At 42.7% G+C, this 18962-nt stretch overlaps 1 protein-coding gene across 2 annotated transcripts in view; it reads left to right on the top strand.

Annotated features, from left to right (window-relative positions):
• The window catches only part of GLDC (glycine decarboxylase), a 142220-nt gene that overhangs the window by 7380 nt on the left and 115878 nt on the right, over window positions 1-18962 (top strand). For both annotated transcript variants that reach the window (XM_051858199.3, XM_051858196.3), the window contains exons 2-4: window positions 10594-10641; window positions 13544-13607; window positions 15729-15828. Coding sequence is in view for 1 of the 2 variants with exons in the window: in XM_051858196.3 (XP_051714156.1) it covers window positions 15826-15828 (3 nt within the window). In the remaining variant the exon portion in view is untranslated. The remainder of the gene's footprint in view (window positions 1-10593; window positions 10642-13543; window positions 13608-15728; window positions 15829-18962) is intronic.

Genomic DNA, 18962 nt, shown 5'->3' with positions numbered 1-18962 from the left:
TTCTTTTAAGTCTTTGGCTGTACCCCCTTGTTTTCCTCCAAACTCTTGGTAAAAAGTGGCTTTCTGTTTTCACTACTATGTCCCCTGGAGTGTTAACACTAAGATATGTATTGGGTTTATGTATGCAGTTGTTTACCTTTGCATTATTTTGTATTGGTAAAAATCTGAAATAAACAAAATGTCCATATTGAATCTGATTAAACAAAATATGGTAAACTATAAAGAAAATGTAGCCATGTAAAAAGCTATAGAATAATAATTTTCTCATGGAAAATTGCTACCAGTATGTCTCAGTTAAAAAATAAGTCAACCAAACTATGTTTAGCATGTTGCTATTTTATTTTTAATCTATATTTTTAATAACAGTGATGAGACTTATTTATGGGATACATTGTGATAATTAAATACATATACACAGTATGTAATGGTCAGACAGGATTATATCATTTCTTTGTGTTGGGATCATTCAGAATTCTCTCCATTAGCTATTTTGAAATATTCAATTAATTGTAGGCAACCATAATTGTCCTACTGTGATATGAACATTAGAAGTTGTTCCTTCCATCCAACTGCACTCCTGTAACCATTATTAATCCTCTCTTTATTCTTCCTCTCCTGCTTTTAAAAATTATACACACTTTCTCAAATATACATAAAAGTTTACATATATATCAAACTATATAAAACCATCAAGAGAAGTTATTGGACTTTAGAATGATTAGGCTTTAGAGATTTTTATTACTTTTTAGTTGTATTTCCTCTTCCTATTAAAAAAAATCTTCAGCATTTAGAACAAGCTTATTTTTAAGTTACATTTTAATCTGTATATTTTTAATTAAAAATTTTTGAGATTATTTTAAGATTAAAGTAATCTCTACTACATAGAAGCTGATTGGGTTTCAGTTCTCACAAAGATAGGGATGTAGGGTTGTTTTGGGAGGGTTACTTTTTTTTTTTTTTTTTTTAAGGGAAAGGGTTATTAGGGGAAACCAGACCAGAGGGAAGGGTTGAAGAAGGAAAAGAGGGAGAAGGAGAGCATAAGAGAGAGATGGAACTGACACCAGTGGTTGAGCCTTGTGGTCATCTGGCTTCCAGCAATGGCGGGGGGTAGTGGAGGCTAGAGCCCTAGGATGGCATCTGGGGTATAGATCACACCACAATGATCTCTCTTTAGAGCTACTTCCTGCTGACATGGGGCGACGAAGTACTCTGTGCTGTCATAGGGCATTCTCTCAAGCCACTCTCTTCTGGGTAGGGAGCGGAGTATATCCCTGTAGCAGCATTTGGTTGATCTCCTCCTATAAACACTCAGAATTTGGAAGGCCTGTGTGTGGATGGAGGTCACAAAGCATTTGGTGGCATGGAAGGAGTTCTGGGGGTGTGTTTTGTGACTGGCAGAAATCCAGTTTCCCAAGGCGGCTCAGAGAACCCTGAAGGGAGAGCAAAGTCACTGGGAGAGCCTGGATTCGAGTCATGGCACCAGTGTAAGGCTGCCACAAAACACAACAAACACTGGAGTAAGGGAAAAGGTTTATTGAGGGAAACCAGACAGGAGGGAAGGGTCAAAGAAGGAAAAGAGGGAAAAGGAGCGCGTAAGAGAGAGATCAAGAGACAGAGAGATGGAGAGAGAGAGAGAGATGGAGAGAAAAAGGGGAGGGTTACTGTTTTATCATTTATTGATCACTTAACTCTTTAAATCACAATTATCTGGTTTAATTCTCACAAATTTGAAGCAACAAAATTGAATCAATATGATTTGTGCCTAATATCTGCTCCTCCTTAGATATTTGAAAGTCTTGGTTCAAATTTCAGTGGCACAATTTATTTCAAATGATATAAACATGCAGAGTGTATTTCTTTTGTGCCAGGGTTCTCAAAGAAGAATACCATAGAAATCTATGAGAATATTAACCAAAGTTTGTGGGCTGTTTTCTGGTATTCACAAATTTAACAGGCACCATGACGTAAATGAGAAAGCATGAAGCTTGAAGCTGATAGACGTTGGCAAGCCCTAATTCTTTTCTGAACTAATTTCAGAAAATAAAGCAACTAGTTTCAAAAAGAAAGCAAATAAAGCAATTAAAAGGCTTTATTTTATCATCTTTAAAATGGGAATAGCAGTCTTAAATCAGGGAACTATAAGAAGACCTAAAGTAGAATATATTCATTGGTGCATGAAAGTGCTCTCCTCACTCCCCTCCACAACTGAAATGATTGCTGTCAAGAAGGACTCAGAATAATCCAAATTTCATTACTTCTATTTTGGTTGCAGTTATATCAAATCACTGTGAAATGGTTTTTGTTAGAATTTCAGAAAAATTTCCAGTTTCTTAATTACCATCTCTATTAAATTGATTCTCTGCTGAAGGGAAGCATTGGATTGGTGTTAGAATGCATCTGATTTGTGAACATTAGGTGGCAGCATTCAAACAAGATTTACTGTGTCCAACAAAACAGTCTTTTCTCCACCTCACACCCATCTCAAGCATCCCTCTTCTCCTCAAAAAAAAAAAAAAAAAAAAAAAAAAAAAAAAAATGCACCAAAGGATTTTCCTGACTGCCTCAGTTGGAACAACCATTAAGGGACACTATTTGGGAACATGATTGCAAGGACTAACCTAAAAGAATTACAGTTTAGATGAGGAAAGGAACAATAAAAGCTTATAGTTTTATTTCTGTCAAATACTGTTCTGAGCACTTTTCTATAAAAACAGAGAAAATAAATTAGCAAGTCCCCACCACACATTGTCTATACACATGTGTGCACACAAATTTATATATGATGCTTAGAAAAAAATAAGTGATTTTGTATTTAGAGTAGAGGAAGAACAGGTGGATTTTTTGTTTGAATCTTCTTTATTTCTCTTCTTTCCCTCTGTTATTACATTAATTCATGCTTTTAACAAGTATTTCTTAACTACATATAGTGTTCTAAGTTATAAGTGTATCAGTTTGGAACCAGAGATGTGAAGATAAAATTATTCATGTACATTTTAGAGGAGGAAAAACAATTTTATTTATACACTTCATAGTTGTTAGTTGAGTAAGACCTCTATTTTTAAAAGCAGATTAAAAAGAGATAAACAAGTTTAATAATGTGTATTTTATATATATATATATGCATATTCATATATACACACATATATATATATACCACACATATATATACCACATATATATATGCCATATATATATGATATATATATATATATATATATATATATATATATATATCACTCAGGGAAATGAGTAAATCTCAAAGAGATGACTTTGAATTTAGGCTTGAATAACATGGTTCCCTGAAACAAAGAAGACTGTTAAACCAAAACTCCTAATACTAAGGAGTTTCTGAAATAAAAGGGTTTATTTAGCCATTGGGATTCTGGCTTGTAAAGAGCTCAGGTCCTGGGGCAGGTTTCTGCAAACTATCAGCATCAAGGCTAGGTAGCATTGAGAAAGTGTCTACTTGGACCAGAGCTAAGGTCATTTTTTTAAATAAGGAAAATCTGAGACAGGAAGGCATGGTTGTTTACATTGAACCTACATTGGCTATAGGTAGGAAGGATAGAGTTACTCAAAGTGGGGAAAGCTTTGGAATATGAGAGCAGTCCATAAAGGGGAAGTAATTATTGGCCTTGGATTGATTAGGGTTAAAGTATGGGAAACGTAACAGGGCTCCTGGTGGCCCCCACTGGTGATGAAATTTAAATCAGAGTTTCAACATAAACTTTTCTTGGTTTCACCCAGAAGCTGTTAACTGATTAACTTCCTTTGTAATAAACATTAGGTGATCTGATTTTTCTTTTACCAAAGGTGTGGAGAAGTCTGGTAATGGGAAAATAATGAAAAAAAGCACCTTAAGGGTTTTCTCCCTAATAGAGAGAGACCCTTACAAATGTAATGTAAGTATAATTCTCTCTCTCTTTTTTAATTAATTAATTTATTTGAAAGGCAGACTTGCAGAGAGGCAGAAACAGAGAGAGAGAGAGAGGTCTTCCATTCACTGGTTCACTCCCCAGATGGCCACAACGACCAGAGCTGAGCTGATCTGAAGCCAGGAGCCAGGAGGTTCTTCTGGGTCTCCCATGTGGGTACAGGGGCCCAAGAACTTAGGCCATCTTCTACTGCTTTCCCAGGCCATAGCAGAGAGCTGAATCAGAAATGGAGCAGTCAAGGCTCAAACCAGCACCCACATGGGATGCCAGCACTGCAGGTGGAGGTTTTACCAACATGCCACAGTGTAATTTACCTTACAAAAGGGTAACTTCTGTTTTCAGAGCTTCTCTTGTATCTGCTGTTTCCACAGATGGCCAGTTCAAATTAATCCTTATGCTAAAAAGGCAAAGCATATATATTTTTTAAAGATTTATTTTATTTATTTGAAAGAGTTACACAGAGGTAGAAGGAGAGGCAGACACAGAGAGACAGAGGTCTTCCATCTGATGGTTCACTCCCCAATTAGCCGCAACGGCCGGAGCTGCACCCGTCTGAAGCCAGGAGCCAGGAGCTTCTTCCCTGTCTCCCACGTGGGTGCAGGGGCCCAAGAACTTAGGCCATCTTCTACTGCTTTCTCAGGCCATAGCAGAGAGCTGGATTGGAAGTGAAGCAGCCGGATCTCGAACCTGTACCCATATGGGATGCCAGCACTATAGGCAGAGGCTTTACCCAATAGGCCACAGCGCCGGCCCCGCAAGGCATATTTTGACAAGACATATTATGGTCTAACCTTCAAGCCTCTACCCTTAAAGGTGCTGCAAACTGAAGGAGAAAGAAAACATGTTGGGGCCGTCACTGTGGCATAGTGGGTAAAGCAGCTGCCTGTGGTGCTGGTGTCCCATATGAGTGCCAGTTCGAGGCCAGCTGCTCCACTTCCAATCCGGCTCTCTGCTATAACCTGGGAAAGCAGTGGAAGATGGCCCAAAGCCTTGGGCCCCTGCACCCACGTGGGAGACCTTAAAGAAGCTCCTGGCTCCTGGCTTCGGATGGGTGCAGCTCTGGCTGTTGGGCCAGTTGGAGAGTGAACCAGCGGATGGAAGATCTCGCTCTCTTTCTCTGCCTCTCCTTCTCTCTCTGTGTAACTCTGACTTTCAAATAAATAACTAAATCTTAAAAAAAAAAGTTTATGTTAATACTGTAGGACAAGGTATGTGCATTCTCTTCTCCCAGAATAAACTTTATTGGATGGCAGAGGAAATATGGATCATTTTAATCATTTTATATTGGAACAAAAAGAAAAAGGGAATTTACATTTATTGACATTTACTTTATACCAGGAGTCTACTTGGCAATTTATGTCAAGCATTGCACTTATTTCTGGCTTCATCATGTTAAATAGTTATTAATATTCTCCTTTTTGAGTGTGGAAATTGAGTCTTATGGAGACTAAGTAACTTGTTCAACAACACACAGATTTAAAAGTGATAGAATCAAGTATTGTAGGTGAGTAGTAATTGCTCCTCTTTGTTTCAAATTTAAAAGATGATGCATATATATTTCCATGATTTAAATTATTGTATGTGCATTACCAAATGGTAGAGTTTTAGTAGGCCAGGTAGAAGTAGAAAAACATCTGACATGACACGAACACAGAAAAACACGGAAGCCAAAGTGTTTGAGACTTGAAGAGGAAATATTCAGTCTGCTAGGAGTCTGTATAAACAGTCCCATTTTAGAAATGGCAATAGAAGAGAGATTTTTAGAATCTTTCCAGATACAGAAGATACCTGTGAAATAAGTCAGTTAGAGGTCTCCATTTAATGCAATACCCTGCGTTTGTGTTTTCCTTGTTGCCTGCTGTATTCTGTCTTATTCACAAACTTACAGAAGCAAGGGACATTAAGTTCTTGACCCCTAAGCCTAAATCTGTTCACTCAAACAAATACTTTTTTATCTCTGGAGCCAGAGACATGCCAAGTACTAAGCTGTGAGGTGTGTATGTGTGTCAGTTATATTAGGTCCCTGTTACAAGGTCCTTCTCTCAATCCCTGTTAAATTGGTAGTTCTTAGGAGATAGCAGGGGACAGTGGGCCACCTCCTTTGTATTTTCTTGTACACTCAGAATGATTGAAGCCTGGACTTCAGAGTCAGACAGATCCAGGTGCAATGGAATAGAGAGAATAGTGAGAATTCCAGCAGTACAATCCAGATTCTGAAGAAGTTTCTAAGGTTGACAGACATACTGTAATGTCAACTTTCTCATTCTCTATGTGCCTCTTTTTTTTTCAGTTTTTATGATTTTGCTTAGATACAAATAAAATGTGCACATTAGCTTTCTATTCATTTTCTTCATTGTATAAGTGTAGCTTTGGGATTTGATGGATAGCTGTGTTGCTCTTTCCAAGATGATCTTTGCAGTTCTTGGAGGGAACATTGTGAGAAATCTTTCTACAGTAAGATTTTATTGCACATCAGCAGTACCTCCCACTTTCGATGATGTGGATTAGGAATTTCTGGAAGCCACTGGGCACATGTTTTGTGTTTTCTTGTTGTTCTCGTAACCGATGTTGGGCATCAAGATCTGGCCCTTGAATCTTCTTCACATCCTGTTATCAGTACTTCAGGTTTCCACCAGTTATATTTAATCTTGACACATTGGTCTTACTGATGATGGATAGACTTCTTGGTCCTCTTTTTTTTTTTTTTTCTTCCAATCAATATAGAGCTTCATGAGAGGTCTGAGGGCCACTGTGATACTGTGTAGGAGAAGGCTGCTACCTCTATAGGCAGAGGAAGAACTTTGTGCTTTTGCACACAGTTCAATATGTGTGTATTGGTCCAGCCTCAGGCTGCTAAAGCCCAGAAAAGCACATGTCCTCTGCTCATGTGTCTGGAGAGATTGTCTTTAGCCTCTGAGTGTTGTTTACTCTGTCCTGATCTTGAGCTTCTTCTACTCTTATACAGTCTGCTTTCCTGCTGAAATAACACAGAATGAAAGAGAAATGTCAATGGTTAATAGGGAGTAGTGATGTAATTGGCAATTAAAGTGTTACAGGAACAGAACTCTGCAGGGAGTGGATAACATGTGGCTGCACTGAGGTGCACTTTTTAAATTTTATTTTTTTATTTTAATTTAAAAAGGAAAATATGATGCTTGGCATACAGACTCCTGGTCATCCTTGTCTCAGGTCAGAGGCTAATATTCATGGTGTTTCTTCAGAGAGGAAGGGTGGAGGTTTAGAGAGCACTCTTGGTGAGTAAGCTGGTTCCTCTTTGAAACTGTTTTTTGCTCCTCATGTTATTGGTGAAACAGCAGTGGAGAAGAGAGGACCTCAGTTCTCTGTCTCACATGAAAGAAGAATTTCCATGTGGACAAGGCAGAGAGAAAAGCTTTATTTAAGTCAGAAACCTCCTGCCAGAGTGGCTGGGAGGGGGGCTCCAAGACAGGTAGACCCACTGAAGTGTGAGGGTCTGAGTCTTTCAAACACTTTTTGGGGGGAAGGAAAAAAACGGAGCAGCAACTAACAAAGTTAGAAGGCAGGGGCAAAAACTGTCAACAGTCCAACAGTCAGGTTTGTGTGTGTGTGTGTGTGTGTTTGTTGTTGTTTGTTTGTGTTGTTTTTTGACAGGCAGAGTGGACAGTGAGAGAGAGAAACAGAGAGAAAGGTCTTCCTTTTGCCGATGGTTCACCCTCCAATGGCTGCCGCGGCCGGCGCGCTGTGCTGATCCGAAGGCAGGAGCCAGGTGCTTCTCCTGGTCTCCCCTGGGGTGCAGGGCCCAAGCACTTGGGCCATCCTCCACTGCAGTCCCGGGCCATAGCAGAGAGCTGGCCTGGAAGAGGGGCAACTGGGACAGAATCCGGCGCCCCGACCGGGACTAGAACCCGGTGTGCCGGCGCCGCAAGGCGGAGGATTAGCCTATTGAGCCATGGCGCCGGCCCTACAGTCAGGTTTATAATCTTGTCTGTTCTTGTCTATCTTGCTCTTGATAAGACAAAAACCATCAGAAGTGTGGAATCACCACTCCCTTGCTATTTTTATAAGATTGGAAGCTCCCAAGGAGTGGGGTAGGCACTTTGAGTTTGTAAAGGTAACTTTTAGGGATGGCAAGAGGGACTCTTCTTTCCTCATTTTCCACCGGAACCAACTTGTTCACCCTCACACTCACAGCTGAAAGGGAAAGATCCCAAGCCAGGCTCAGTTCCTCTCTCTCTTTATTATTTTATTTATTTTAAAGACAGAATTACAGAGAGAGGTAGAGCCAGAGAGAGAGAGGTCTTCCATTCCACTGGTTCACTCTCCAAATGACCACAATGGCCAGAGCTGAGCTGATCCAAAGCCAGGAGACAGGAGCTTCTTCGAGGTCTCCCACATGGGTTCAGGGGCCCAAGGACTTGCACCATCTTCTACTGCTTTTCCAGGCCATAGCAGAGAGCTGGATCGGAAGTGGAGCAGCCAGGACTAAACCGGCGCCCATAAGGGATGCTGGCGCTGTAGGCTGGGGCTTTAACCCACTGCGCCGCAGTGCCGGCCCCTCAGTTCTTCTCTAATTATGCTTTTGACCTTGGGATCCATTGCTTATAAATGGAGGAAAATCCTAATCTTGGGGGGAAGTCAAACTCAGAGACCAGGGAGCCTGAAGACTCTGGACTAGATGTAGAGGAGAGAGAATGCTAGAATGGCTCTGTAGGCTTCAAAACTCAAGGCTGAGCTAGACATGTGGCTCTGGCAGTGGCTGACCTAATTCTGGCACTAAATCTCTCTTACTTTCTCCCAACTACAGGCCTTGACTGTGAATTTAATACACTAATCTGATCTCTAAGCAAGAAAAAAATTTAGAAGCTTAGTTGTCCTGCTTAGTGCTGAGTGAGAGTTGGGGATCTTATTCCCTGGTTCCAATGACTGGGATTTTGTCTGGAATGGAGCTCCTACGTTGTATCCCAGTTTTAATAAAGGATACTCTGTATCTTTCAATGATTCTGCTACCCAAATAATCTGAAACTCCAAGTAGATATTGTTAGCCCAGTGTCTCTAGGGCCTCTCAATACCAGTTCTGGCAGTTTTGGAGTTAATCCCCAAATTCAAGTGTCTGCACCTTCTTTGTAGTAACTGTCTAGAATCTCTGCCTATAAGAGCACTTACAAAATGCCTAAAGCCAAGTTCTGGCTGCTGAAAGATCCTCTGCTTACTCACAGTGCTGTCACTAACAGCTAACCTCTTAGAGTCCAAAATTCTGAAGAATGCTACTCTCTGAAGTGCCAACTGGCTCCATGACCACCAGCATCAGCTAGTTCCAGCCTAAGAAAGTTAGTTTTTTTTTTTTTTTTTTTTTTTTTTTTTTTTTGACAGGCAGAGTGGACAGTGAGAGAGAGACAGAGAGAAAGGTCTTCCTTTGCCGTTGGTTCACCCTCCAATGGCCGCCGCGGCGGGCGCGCTGCGGCCGGCGCACCGCGCTGATCCGATGGCAGGAGCCAGGAGCCAGGTGCTTTTCCTGGTCTCCCATGGGGTGCAGGGCCCAAGCACCTGGGCCATCCTCCACTGCACTCCCTGGCCACAGCAGAGAGCTGGCCTGGAAGAGGGGCAACCGGGACAGAATCCAGCGCCCCAACCGGGACTAGAACCCAGTGTGCCGGCGCCGCTAGGCGGAGGATTAGCCTAGTGAGCCGCGGCGCCGGCCGAAAGTTAGGTGTTTTTATCTTGTGTGTTTGTGAAGGAAGTTAGAATATGCCACCCGGCCGGCGCCGTGGCTCAATAGGCTAATCCTCCACCTTGCGGCGCCGGCACACCGGGTTCTAGTCCCGGTCGGGGCGCCGGATTCTGTCCCGGTTGCCCCTCTTCCAGGCCAGCTCTCTGCTATGGCCAGGGAGTGCAGTGGAGGATGGCCCAGGTGCTTGGGCCCTGCACCCCATGGGAGACCAGGAGAAGCACCTGGATCCTGGCTCCTGCCATCGGATCAGCGCGGTGCGCCGGCTGCAGCGGCGGCCATTGGAGGGTGAACCAACGGCAAGGGAAGACCTTTCTCTCTCTGTCTCTCTCACTGTCCACTCTGCCTGTCAAAAAAAAAAAAAAAAAAAAAAAAAAAGAATATGCCACCCCAAAATATGCCTCTTTGGCATATGGATTATTTTGCCTTAAAGGTCGTTGAGAACCAGCTGATGGGAGAAAAGTTCTAAACACAGGGCACAAGGTTTTCATTTGTAAAGGAATTTTATAAATCAAATTACCATTTGTAAAAGGTATCTCCCTCTCCATAGGGACTAAGGAGACTTATCAAATTTTATCAGTTAGGAAGGCACCAACTTAAATTTGTGTAACAAACCTAGCTGATTAATCCTTGTTCACAATACTTTCCCCAGTCACTTTCCCATTACTTGCCTCTCCAGCCAAGAAGCCCAAAACTCCCCTTCCTTTTTTTATCCTGAGATGTTAAATGAAGGTACTTCCAAATATTTGTTAATAATTGAATTAAAATATACATTTGAATTGGTACAAAAAATTTTTGAGACTTTTTTAAATAATATGTATTACCTGTGAACTTTTTGAAGATCCCTGTGTAAGCCAGATTTCTAACCATTCATTTGGGTTACTTATCTGGGTGTTCTGTGTACACCTGCAAGATGCACATGTTCATGAACTTCTGTTTGTTTTTTTCTTGCAGATCTGTCTATTTACAAAGCTCCAGCTGGAGAGGCTAAGATGGGCTGAGGTAAAAGATATATTTTTTCACCCCTACATGTATTTCATCTTGACTCTACTCAGCTTTTGTCCTGTTTATTTTTATGTGAGAACTGTAGGAGGGGTTTTCAAAAAGTTTGTGGAACATGAGTATTATGAAAACCTATGAATGAACTTAAAAATTTCTGCAACAAAATAAACCTGTCTTTTAATTTTTTCTCAAGCTTTTTGAAACGCTGTTATATTTGTTTGGACTTAGTGTGAGTGAATTGTTCATCTTCTTGCAGTGTCTATTTTTTTAGTGTCTTCATATCCAATATACTTACTTCCCAAAGTGAATGGAAGAAGTTCTATGTGCTGTTCCAGAGGTCATTTTTGTAGAGATAATGGGGTTTAAGAGAAAACACCCACAGTTTATTTGCTCTTTTCACAAGCTGAACACTGAGTGAACTTTGGAGTTGACTCTGTGATACCTGTTGGTGTAAAACTGACCAGAGATTGCTGGATTACACCACTGTGGCCAGCACCAGTCAGGAAACGTCAGGTGGAAAGGCCTCAGGTGACATGACCCACAGAAATATATTCCTCATGCCACAAGTGACAGAGTCTGCCCATTTTGGAAAGGTTTTCTTATTGCTGTTCCTGGGACCTGTTGTGGGACTTTCCTTGCTTCTTGAGTTACCAACTCTCCTAATCAGATGATTGGAATATGCTGCATCCTTGCCTTATCACTCACTCACTCTTGTCTTGGGTCTTTGCTGTCTCAGAGGTGACAGAGATCTTCTCTGAGCACATTCTAATGAAACTTTCCCAGTTTTCCTTCCCTTTGGCCTCACTGGGATATCTGACCAGGGTGCTTCCATGTGTTCTGGCATTTTCTCCTCACTCCAGGGCTCTACGCTATCCTCTTTCCTCTCTTTCTCAAGAATCCTCCATGCTTCCTTCAGGGGCTTTGCTCAGCCTCCTTAAATTTGGGTGATCCTCAAGGTTGGTTGCACATGCCTGGTTGAATCCTTTTCCACAGGACCTACTTAAATATCATATATCAAGTCTCCTTCATCCTATCCTCAGAACTGGATAGCTCTCAGGCCCCTATCTCTAGAACTAATCTCTGACTTCCACACTACATTAGTACTGCCCTGCTCTATCCTTCCCTTTGAGTTCCCCCACACCACCCCAACTCACTTTTCTGAAGGTGGACTCAGCTTCCTATTCCTTGAATGCCCTCTCTTTCTGGATAGCCCAATTTCCATTATTGCTGCCAACATCCTCCCATTTTTCCCATTAAAATTCAGGCGTCTGGACGGATGTTTGTTGCAGTGGTTAAAACACGACTTGGAATGCCCACATCCCATAAAAGAATACCTGGTTCAGATCCCAACTCCACTCCTGATTCCAGCTTCCTTTCTGATATTCCCCTTGGGGAAGTAACAGATGATGACCCAGGTCCTTGGGTCCATGCCACCCATCTGGGAGACATGGACTGAGTTTTGGTTCCTGGCTTTGGCCAGGCCCTGGCGGTTTTGGGCATTTGGGGAGTGAGTCAGTGGATGAAAATCTTTCTGTCCCTCTCACTGTCTCTCTGCCTTTTATATACTTTTTCTCATTTCCCTCACCTATAAATACTAAGAGTCTTCATTTGTCTTACTAATGTTAAGTAGTAGTTTTTGTGTGTGTGTGTGTATTTTTGTTTTTTAAGAAAGAGTTTGGGGCTGGCGCTGTGGCATAGCAGGTAAAAGTCGCCACCTGCAGTGCGGGCATCCCATATGGGTACCGGTTCCATTCCTGGCTGTTCTACTTTTGATTCAGCTCTCTGCTGTGGCCTGGGAAGGCAATGGAAAGATGTCCCAAGTCTTTGGGCCCCTGTACCCATGTGGGAGACCTGGAGGGAGCTCCTGACTTTTGGCTTCATCGGCGCAGCTGCAGCTGTTGTTGCCATCTAGGGAATGAACCAGTGGATGGAGGACTTCTCTCTCTGCCTCTGCCTCTCTGTAACTCTACCGTTGAAGTAAATCAATACATCTTTAAAAAAAAAGTTTAAGACTATTTTCTTAAAAAAAAAAAAAAAGAAAGATCATTCATTTATTTGAAGGGCAGAGTTACAAAGAGAGAAGGAGAGAGAGAGAGAGAGAGAGAGAGAGAGAGAGAGAGAGAGATCTTCCATCTGCTTATTCACTCTGCAAATGGCCACAGTGGTCACAGCTGGGCTTATTCAAAGCCAGGAGCCAGGAGCTTCCTCCCAGTCTCCCACATGGGTGCAGGGGCCCAAGCACTTGGGCCATCTTCCACTCCTTTCCCAGCTGCATCAGCAGGGAGCTGGAGCAGAAGAGGAGCAGCATAGAGCCACAGGTGGCAGCACAACTCAGTAGGCCATAGTGCTAGCCTCTAAAACTATTTTCAGGGGTATATTTCCCTACCATTATCTCCTTCTCCCCACTAATGTTAGGTTTATTTTATTTTTTTTTTATTTACTTGACAGTGAGAGTTACACAAAGAGAAGGAGAGGCAGAGAGAGAGAGAGAGAGAGAGAGAGAGAGGTCTTCCATCTGTTGGTTCATTCCCCAATTGGCCGCAATGACTGGAGCTGCACCCATCCGAAGCCAGGAGTCAGGAGTTTCTCCCTGTCTCCCACGTGGGTGCAGGGGCCCAAGCACTTGGGCCATCTTCCTCTGCTTTCCCAGGTCATAGCAGAAAGGTGGATCAGAAGTAGAGCAGCCGGGACTCAAACCGTCATCCATATGGGATGCCGGCACTGCAGGCGGCAGCTTTACCCCTTACGCCACAGAGACAGCTCCCATTTTATTTTTCAATGGATTAATGTCTCCTTTTCTAAATTATTATATTCTTAGCACTTAAATACATAGTCATATTTATTTTTATGCTGACTATAGTGGTATCTAAACTGCCTTCTCCTTGACCTGTCTATAATACAGAGGCTGAAAGAACTGAGCCTGCAGAAGCGGCTGTGCGGACCAGTCCTCATCGTGAAATGCCAGAGTAAGTCTGCAGACTCATCTATGGGTAAGGGTTTAAATCTGTGATGACTCAACTTCTTAACCCAATTTCTATATTTTGTTATAAAATAAACATATTTACTCCATGGGCACCACACTGTAATCATATTCTCAACATGGTCTGCAACCAGGTTTCTCACTTGAGGCCAAAGAGACAACTTTATAATCTGTACATCTCCATGGATTTTTGTAGGGGAAATGTGACCAAGCAAGAAGACCATGTGCGTAGAAAAGTACTGGGGGAGAGAGGAGAAGGAGGAACTGCTAATGGATATGGATTTTCCTTTGGGATGAAGAAAATGTTTTGGAATAGATAGAAGTGGTGGTTGCATACTATTGTGACTGTACTGGATGTTGATGAATTGTTCACTTTAGGATTATTAATTTGTGTTATGTCAACTTTACCTCAATTAAAAAAAAGTTATCATCAGTAGAAACATCATCCTGCCTTTGTCTCTTCCCAAGGAGAAGGAGGCTGGAGAATACTCTGGTATCAGTGGCATGTAGGTGCAGGAATATAAACTGGTCAAGACCAAGAGTTCTACACCCTGCCATACAGAATTCTTGATTCTTGGTCTTTTCCTGTGTTTTATTTAGAAATATTGACTGTGAAATAGACTAATATCCTGTCAGACTCCAAAGAAGAGGAAAGATGCATGTGGTGACTTAAACATGTAATAGAAAATATTTCTATTATTATGGGAGAAGATATAAAATACATATGAATAAGGGAGTTACTTGAGGCACACATAAGAATTATATAGGGCATTTTAAAATTATTAAAAATAAAGTTCCTTAGGGTAGGCGTTGTAGTACAGTGGTTGAAATACTACTTGAGGCTCATATCCCATACTAGAGTGCCTGGGTTTGAGTCTTCATTTCATTTCTTTTTTTTTTTTTTTAAGATTTTATTTATTTATTTGACAGGTAGAGTTACAGACAGTGAGAGAGAGACAGAGAGAAAGGTTTTCCCTCTGTTAGTTCACTCCCCAAACAGCTGCAACGACCAGAGCTATGCCGGTCTGAAGCCAGGAGCCAGGTGCTTCTTCCTGGTCTCCCACGCAGGTGCAGGGGCCCAAGCACCCAGGCCATCCTCTACCACCATCCCAGGCCACAGCAGAGAGCTGGATAGGAAGAGGAGCAACCAGGACTAGAACCTGGCGCCCATATGGGATGCCAGCACTGCAGGCAGAGGATTAACCTGCTGTGCCATGGCGCCGGCCCCCTTCATTTCTGATCTGGTTTCCTGCTAATGCATACTCTGGGAGGCAGTGATGGCTCAAGTGTTTGGGTCCCTAACGCCCACTTGGAGACATGGATGGAGATACTGGCTCTTGACTTTGGCCTCACCCCTCCCAGCTTTTGGGGATTTTTGGAAGTGAACCAGTGAATGGAAGAGTCTTTCTTTCTCTCTCTCTGTCTCTCTGTCTCTCTGTCTCTCTCTCTTTTGAATAAACAAGCAACAACAACAAAATACTTTTAAAAAATAAGATTTCCAGGGCTGGCACCGCAGCTCACTAGGCTACTCCTCCTCCACCTGCAGTGCCGGCACCCTGGGTTCTAGTCCCGGTCGGGGCGCCGGATTCTGTCCCGGTTGCTCTTCCAGTCCAGCTCTCTGCTGTGGCCAGGGAGTGTAGTGGAGGATGGCACAGGTCCTTGGGCCCTGCACCCACATGGGAGACCAGGAGGAAGCACCTGGCTCCTGGCTTCGGATTGGTGCAGCACGTGGGCCGTAGTGGCTACTTGAGGGGTGAAGCAACGGAAAAAGGAAGACCTTTCTCTCTGTCTCTGTGTCTCTCTCTCACTGTCTAACTCTGCCTGTCCAAAAAAAAAAAAAAAAAAAAAAGATTTCCAAATAATTTTCTTGGTTATATAATCCTGAGCAAGATATTCAGCAGCTAACCTAGAACATTTACTTCTAGGACCACTTTTATTTTATTAACATTATCAAGACTAGTCTGTTAAGTCATTGTGAAGTCTCTGAATTGTTCCTTATCCTCCATGATCACTTCTTTTCATAAAAAGACCATTTGAGAACATGTTCCTACATACTGAAAGAAAGATCTTGAATTATGTAAAACTTATATGCCTCTTCTCCCCATAGCTGACACCAGACACCCTGTACCTACAGGCTCAGCCTGAAGGCCTCACCCCCTGGGACAATTCCAAACCTTGGGCTGGTGGCAAGGCTTGCTGGAGACATGGTATGTTCTACTTAAGCTAATCATTTGGAATTCTTTTTGATATTTTTCAACATTTATTTAATGAGAGCTTTGTGAGTGCTTTCAGTGAATGCTCTTCTAATTTGCTCTTGAGGGAATGGAACATGTGTTTTGGGCAGGTTTGTAAGTGGCTCTCTGTGAAATCTGAATGAAAACTTACCCTTGTGCTGGCTTTTTCCTGATGGACAGTTCAACCCTCTAGGTGTGGTGCTCAGACCAGAGTGTGAATGGTCCACCCCTGATCTGGATTTTATAGAGGGAGATTGGGGAGGTTTTTCATCTAGTTCAATACCTAATCAACATGGCAACAAGTCAACTTTGATGATTTGAAAAATATTCATCCAAGCTATTTAATAATAAAAGTATGTATTAGGACTTAGAATATGGTGGAAGTTCCTAAATATCTTACCAAGTCTCCCTCATATCTGTTATCCTGTACCTGGCATTACTCTAATTTATCATACTCAGATTTTGTGAATGATTCTTGCCATTTTAGATATGTGATCATTCATGAAAAAATTTCAACTCAACAAATAACCACAAAGTTCTTGTTCCCCATTGCATCATATTGATTTACTCTAGTTAGGAAATTGTGATGAAAGCAAATAAAAATAGCAATCTCTCTAAATATTTGGACTTGGCAAAGATGAACACTTTGGTAGTATAGTATAGGAGGAAGGGGACAAAAATGAAGATTTATTTATAACTCAATTATTTTAATTTGCATTGGGAATCAAAGGTAGAGAAAGTTTAATGGGTTTAAGCATGAACGTCTTCGGTGTGATTTCTTTTCTGTTACAAAACACGTTGTGGGGCCGGCGCTGTGGCGTAGCGGGTTAAGCCGCCACCTGCAGTGCTGGCATCCCATATGGGGACTGGTTTGAGTCCCAGCTGCTCCACAGTCCAGCTTACTGCTGTGGTCTGGGATAGCAGTGGAAGATGGCCCACTGCACCCATGTGGGAGACCCAGAGGGAGCTCCTGGTTCCTGACTTCGGATTGACACTGCTCTGGCCCTTGTGGCCATCTGGGGAGTGAGCCAGCGGATGGAAGACCTCTTTCGCTCTCTCTCTCTCTGCCTCTGCTCTCAGTAACACTGCTTTTCAAATACAATAAATAAATATTATTTATTTATTTATTTATTTATTTATTTTTTGACAGGCAGAGTGGACAGTGAGAGAGAGACAGAGAGAAAGGTCTTCCTTTGCCGTTGGTTCACCCTCCAATGGCCGCCACGGCTGGCGCGCTGCGGCCGGCACACCGCGCTGATCCGATGGCAGGAGCCAGGAGCCAGGTGCTTTTCCTGGTCTCCCATGGGGTGCAGGGCCCAAGCACCTGGGCCATCCTCCACTGCACTCCCTGGCCACAGCAGAGAGCTGGCCTGGAAGAGGGGCAACCGGGACAGAATCCGGTGCCCCGACCGGGACTGGAACCTGGTGTGCCGGTGCCGCTAGGCGGAGGATTAGCCTAGTGAGCCGCAATAAATAAATATTTTTAAAAAATTTAAAATGCAAACAAACAAACAAAAAAACAAAGTGGCTTTGTGGACACAAGTGCATAAAAGAAAAAATTGCTCCTTTTTTCCAGCACTGTGAAATAAAATAACTTCTGTACTTTTCAAATGTCTCTCTAACATTTATAGAATTTAATTTCAGCAATTATTCTATCTGCGATAGCTCATATAGGTCACACAGTAACTGAGCAGGGATTGGCTGCTTGGGACACTTGCATCCAATATCAGAGTGCCTGGGTTCAAGTCCCTTTTGTTCCCAATTCCAGCTTCCTGCTAATGTGCACCCTGTGAGGCAGCAGATGATGGATTGAATACTTGTGTTCCTGCCACAACTCAACCTGGATTGAGTTCTGGTTCCTGGCTTTGTCCTGGCCCAGCTTTGGCTGTTGGGTCCTTTAGGGAAGTGATCCAAAAGATGGGAGATTTCTCTGACTATTGCTCTCAAAATGAATGCATCAATAAATACTTCTTAAAAAGAATATAAGAAAAACAGAAAATGTTCAGATGACAACTTCCTAAATATTACATAGGATATAGGAGATATCTCTTAGGTATAAGAACATTATCGCTTGTTACCCTTGTTACAGCTGGGATAATAACAGAAAATCTGTAATGTCATATAATACTCAGTCTTATTTTTTATACCTACTGTTTTTAAAGCCTTACCCTCATAACTTTTTTTTAAAAAAAAAATGAGTTATTTGTTTGAAATACAGAATTAGAAAGAGGGAAAGTCAGAGAAAGACTGTTTTAGTCCCCACATGGCTGCAGTAGCTGGAGCTGGGCCAGGCCAAAGCCAGGACCCTGGAACCCCATCTGATTCTCCCATGTGGGTAGCAGGGGCCCAAGCACTTGGGCCAACTTCTGCTACATTTCTGGGCACATTTTTTTTTTTTTTTGGACAGGCAGAGTGGACAGTGAGAGAGAGTCTTCTTCCTTTTCCGTTGGTTCACCCTCCAATGGCCGCTGCGGCTGGCGCGCTGTGGCCCGCGCAACTCGCTGATCCGAAGCCAGGAGCAGGTGCTTCTCCTGGTCTCCCATGCGGGTGCAGGACCCAAGGACTTGGGCCATCCTCCACTGCACTCCCTGGCCACAGCAGAGAGCTGGACAGGAAGAGGAGCGACTGGGACAGAATCCGGCACCCCGACCGGGACTAGAACCCGGTGTGCCGGTGCCTCAGGCGGAGGATTAGCCTATCGAAGCGCGGCGCCGGTCCCTTTCTGGGCACATTAACAGGAGCTGGATCAAAAATGAAGCAGCCAAGACATAAACTGGTGCCCATAGAGGATGCTGGTGTCACAAGACAACAGCTTAACCCACTGTGTCACAACACTAGCCCCAACCCTCATAACATTTTATGTCAAAAAAAAAAAAAAAAAAAGAAAGAAAGAAAATCCTAGCTCTGCTACCTGGTTTATCATGTGATCATTTCTCTACACCCATTCTGCCATTGCCAGCCTCCACTAGATGTCATCCTAATTGGACCATCTGATCCTGAAATATGAACATCCATACTTTTCAGGCCTGGTGTAGTCTTCTGCCTGAATAGTGTAAAAAGAGAACAGTGCAGAACAATACAAGCCCACTAGCAACTTTACATTATTT

The sequence above is a fragment of the Oryctolagus cuniculus genome, chromosome 1 (assembly GCF_051225735.1).
Source record: "Oryctolagus cuniculus isolate XC-2025 breed Fujian yellow rabbit chromosome 1, ASM5122573v1, whole genome shotgun sequence".
Taxonomy (NCBI): Eukaryota; Metazoa; Chordata; class Mammalia; order Lagomorpha; family Leporidae; genus Oryctolagus; species Oryctolagus cuniculus.
Note: the sequence above shows the minus strand (reverse complement) of the source record. Positions and strands in the feature narration are given on the sequence as shown.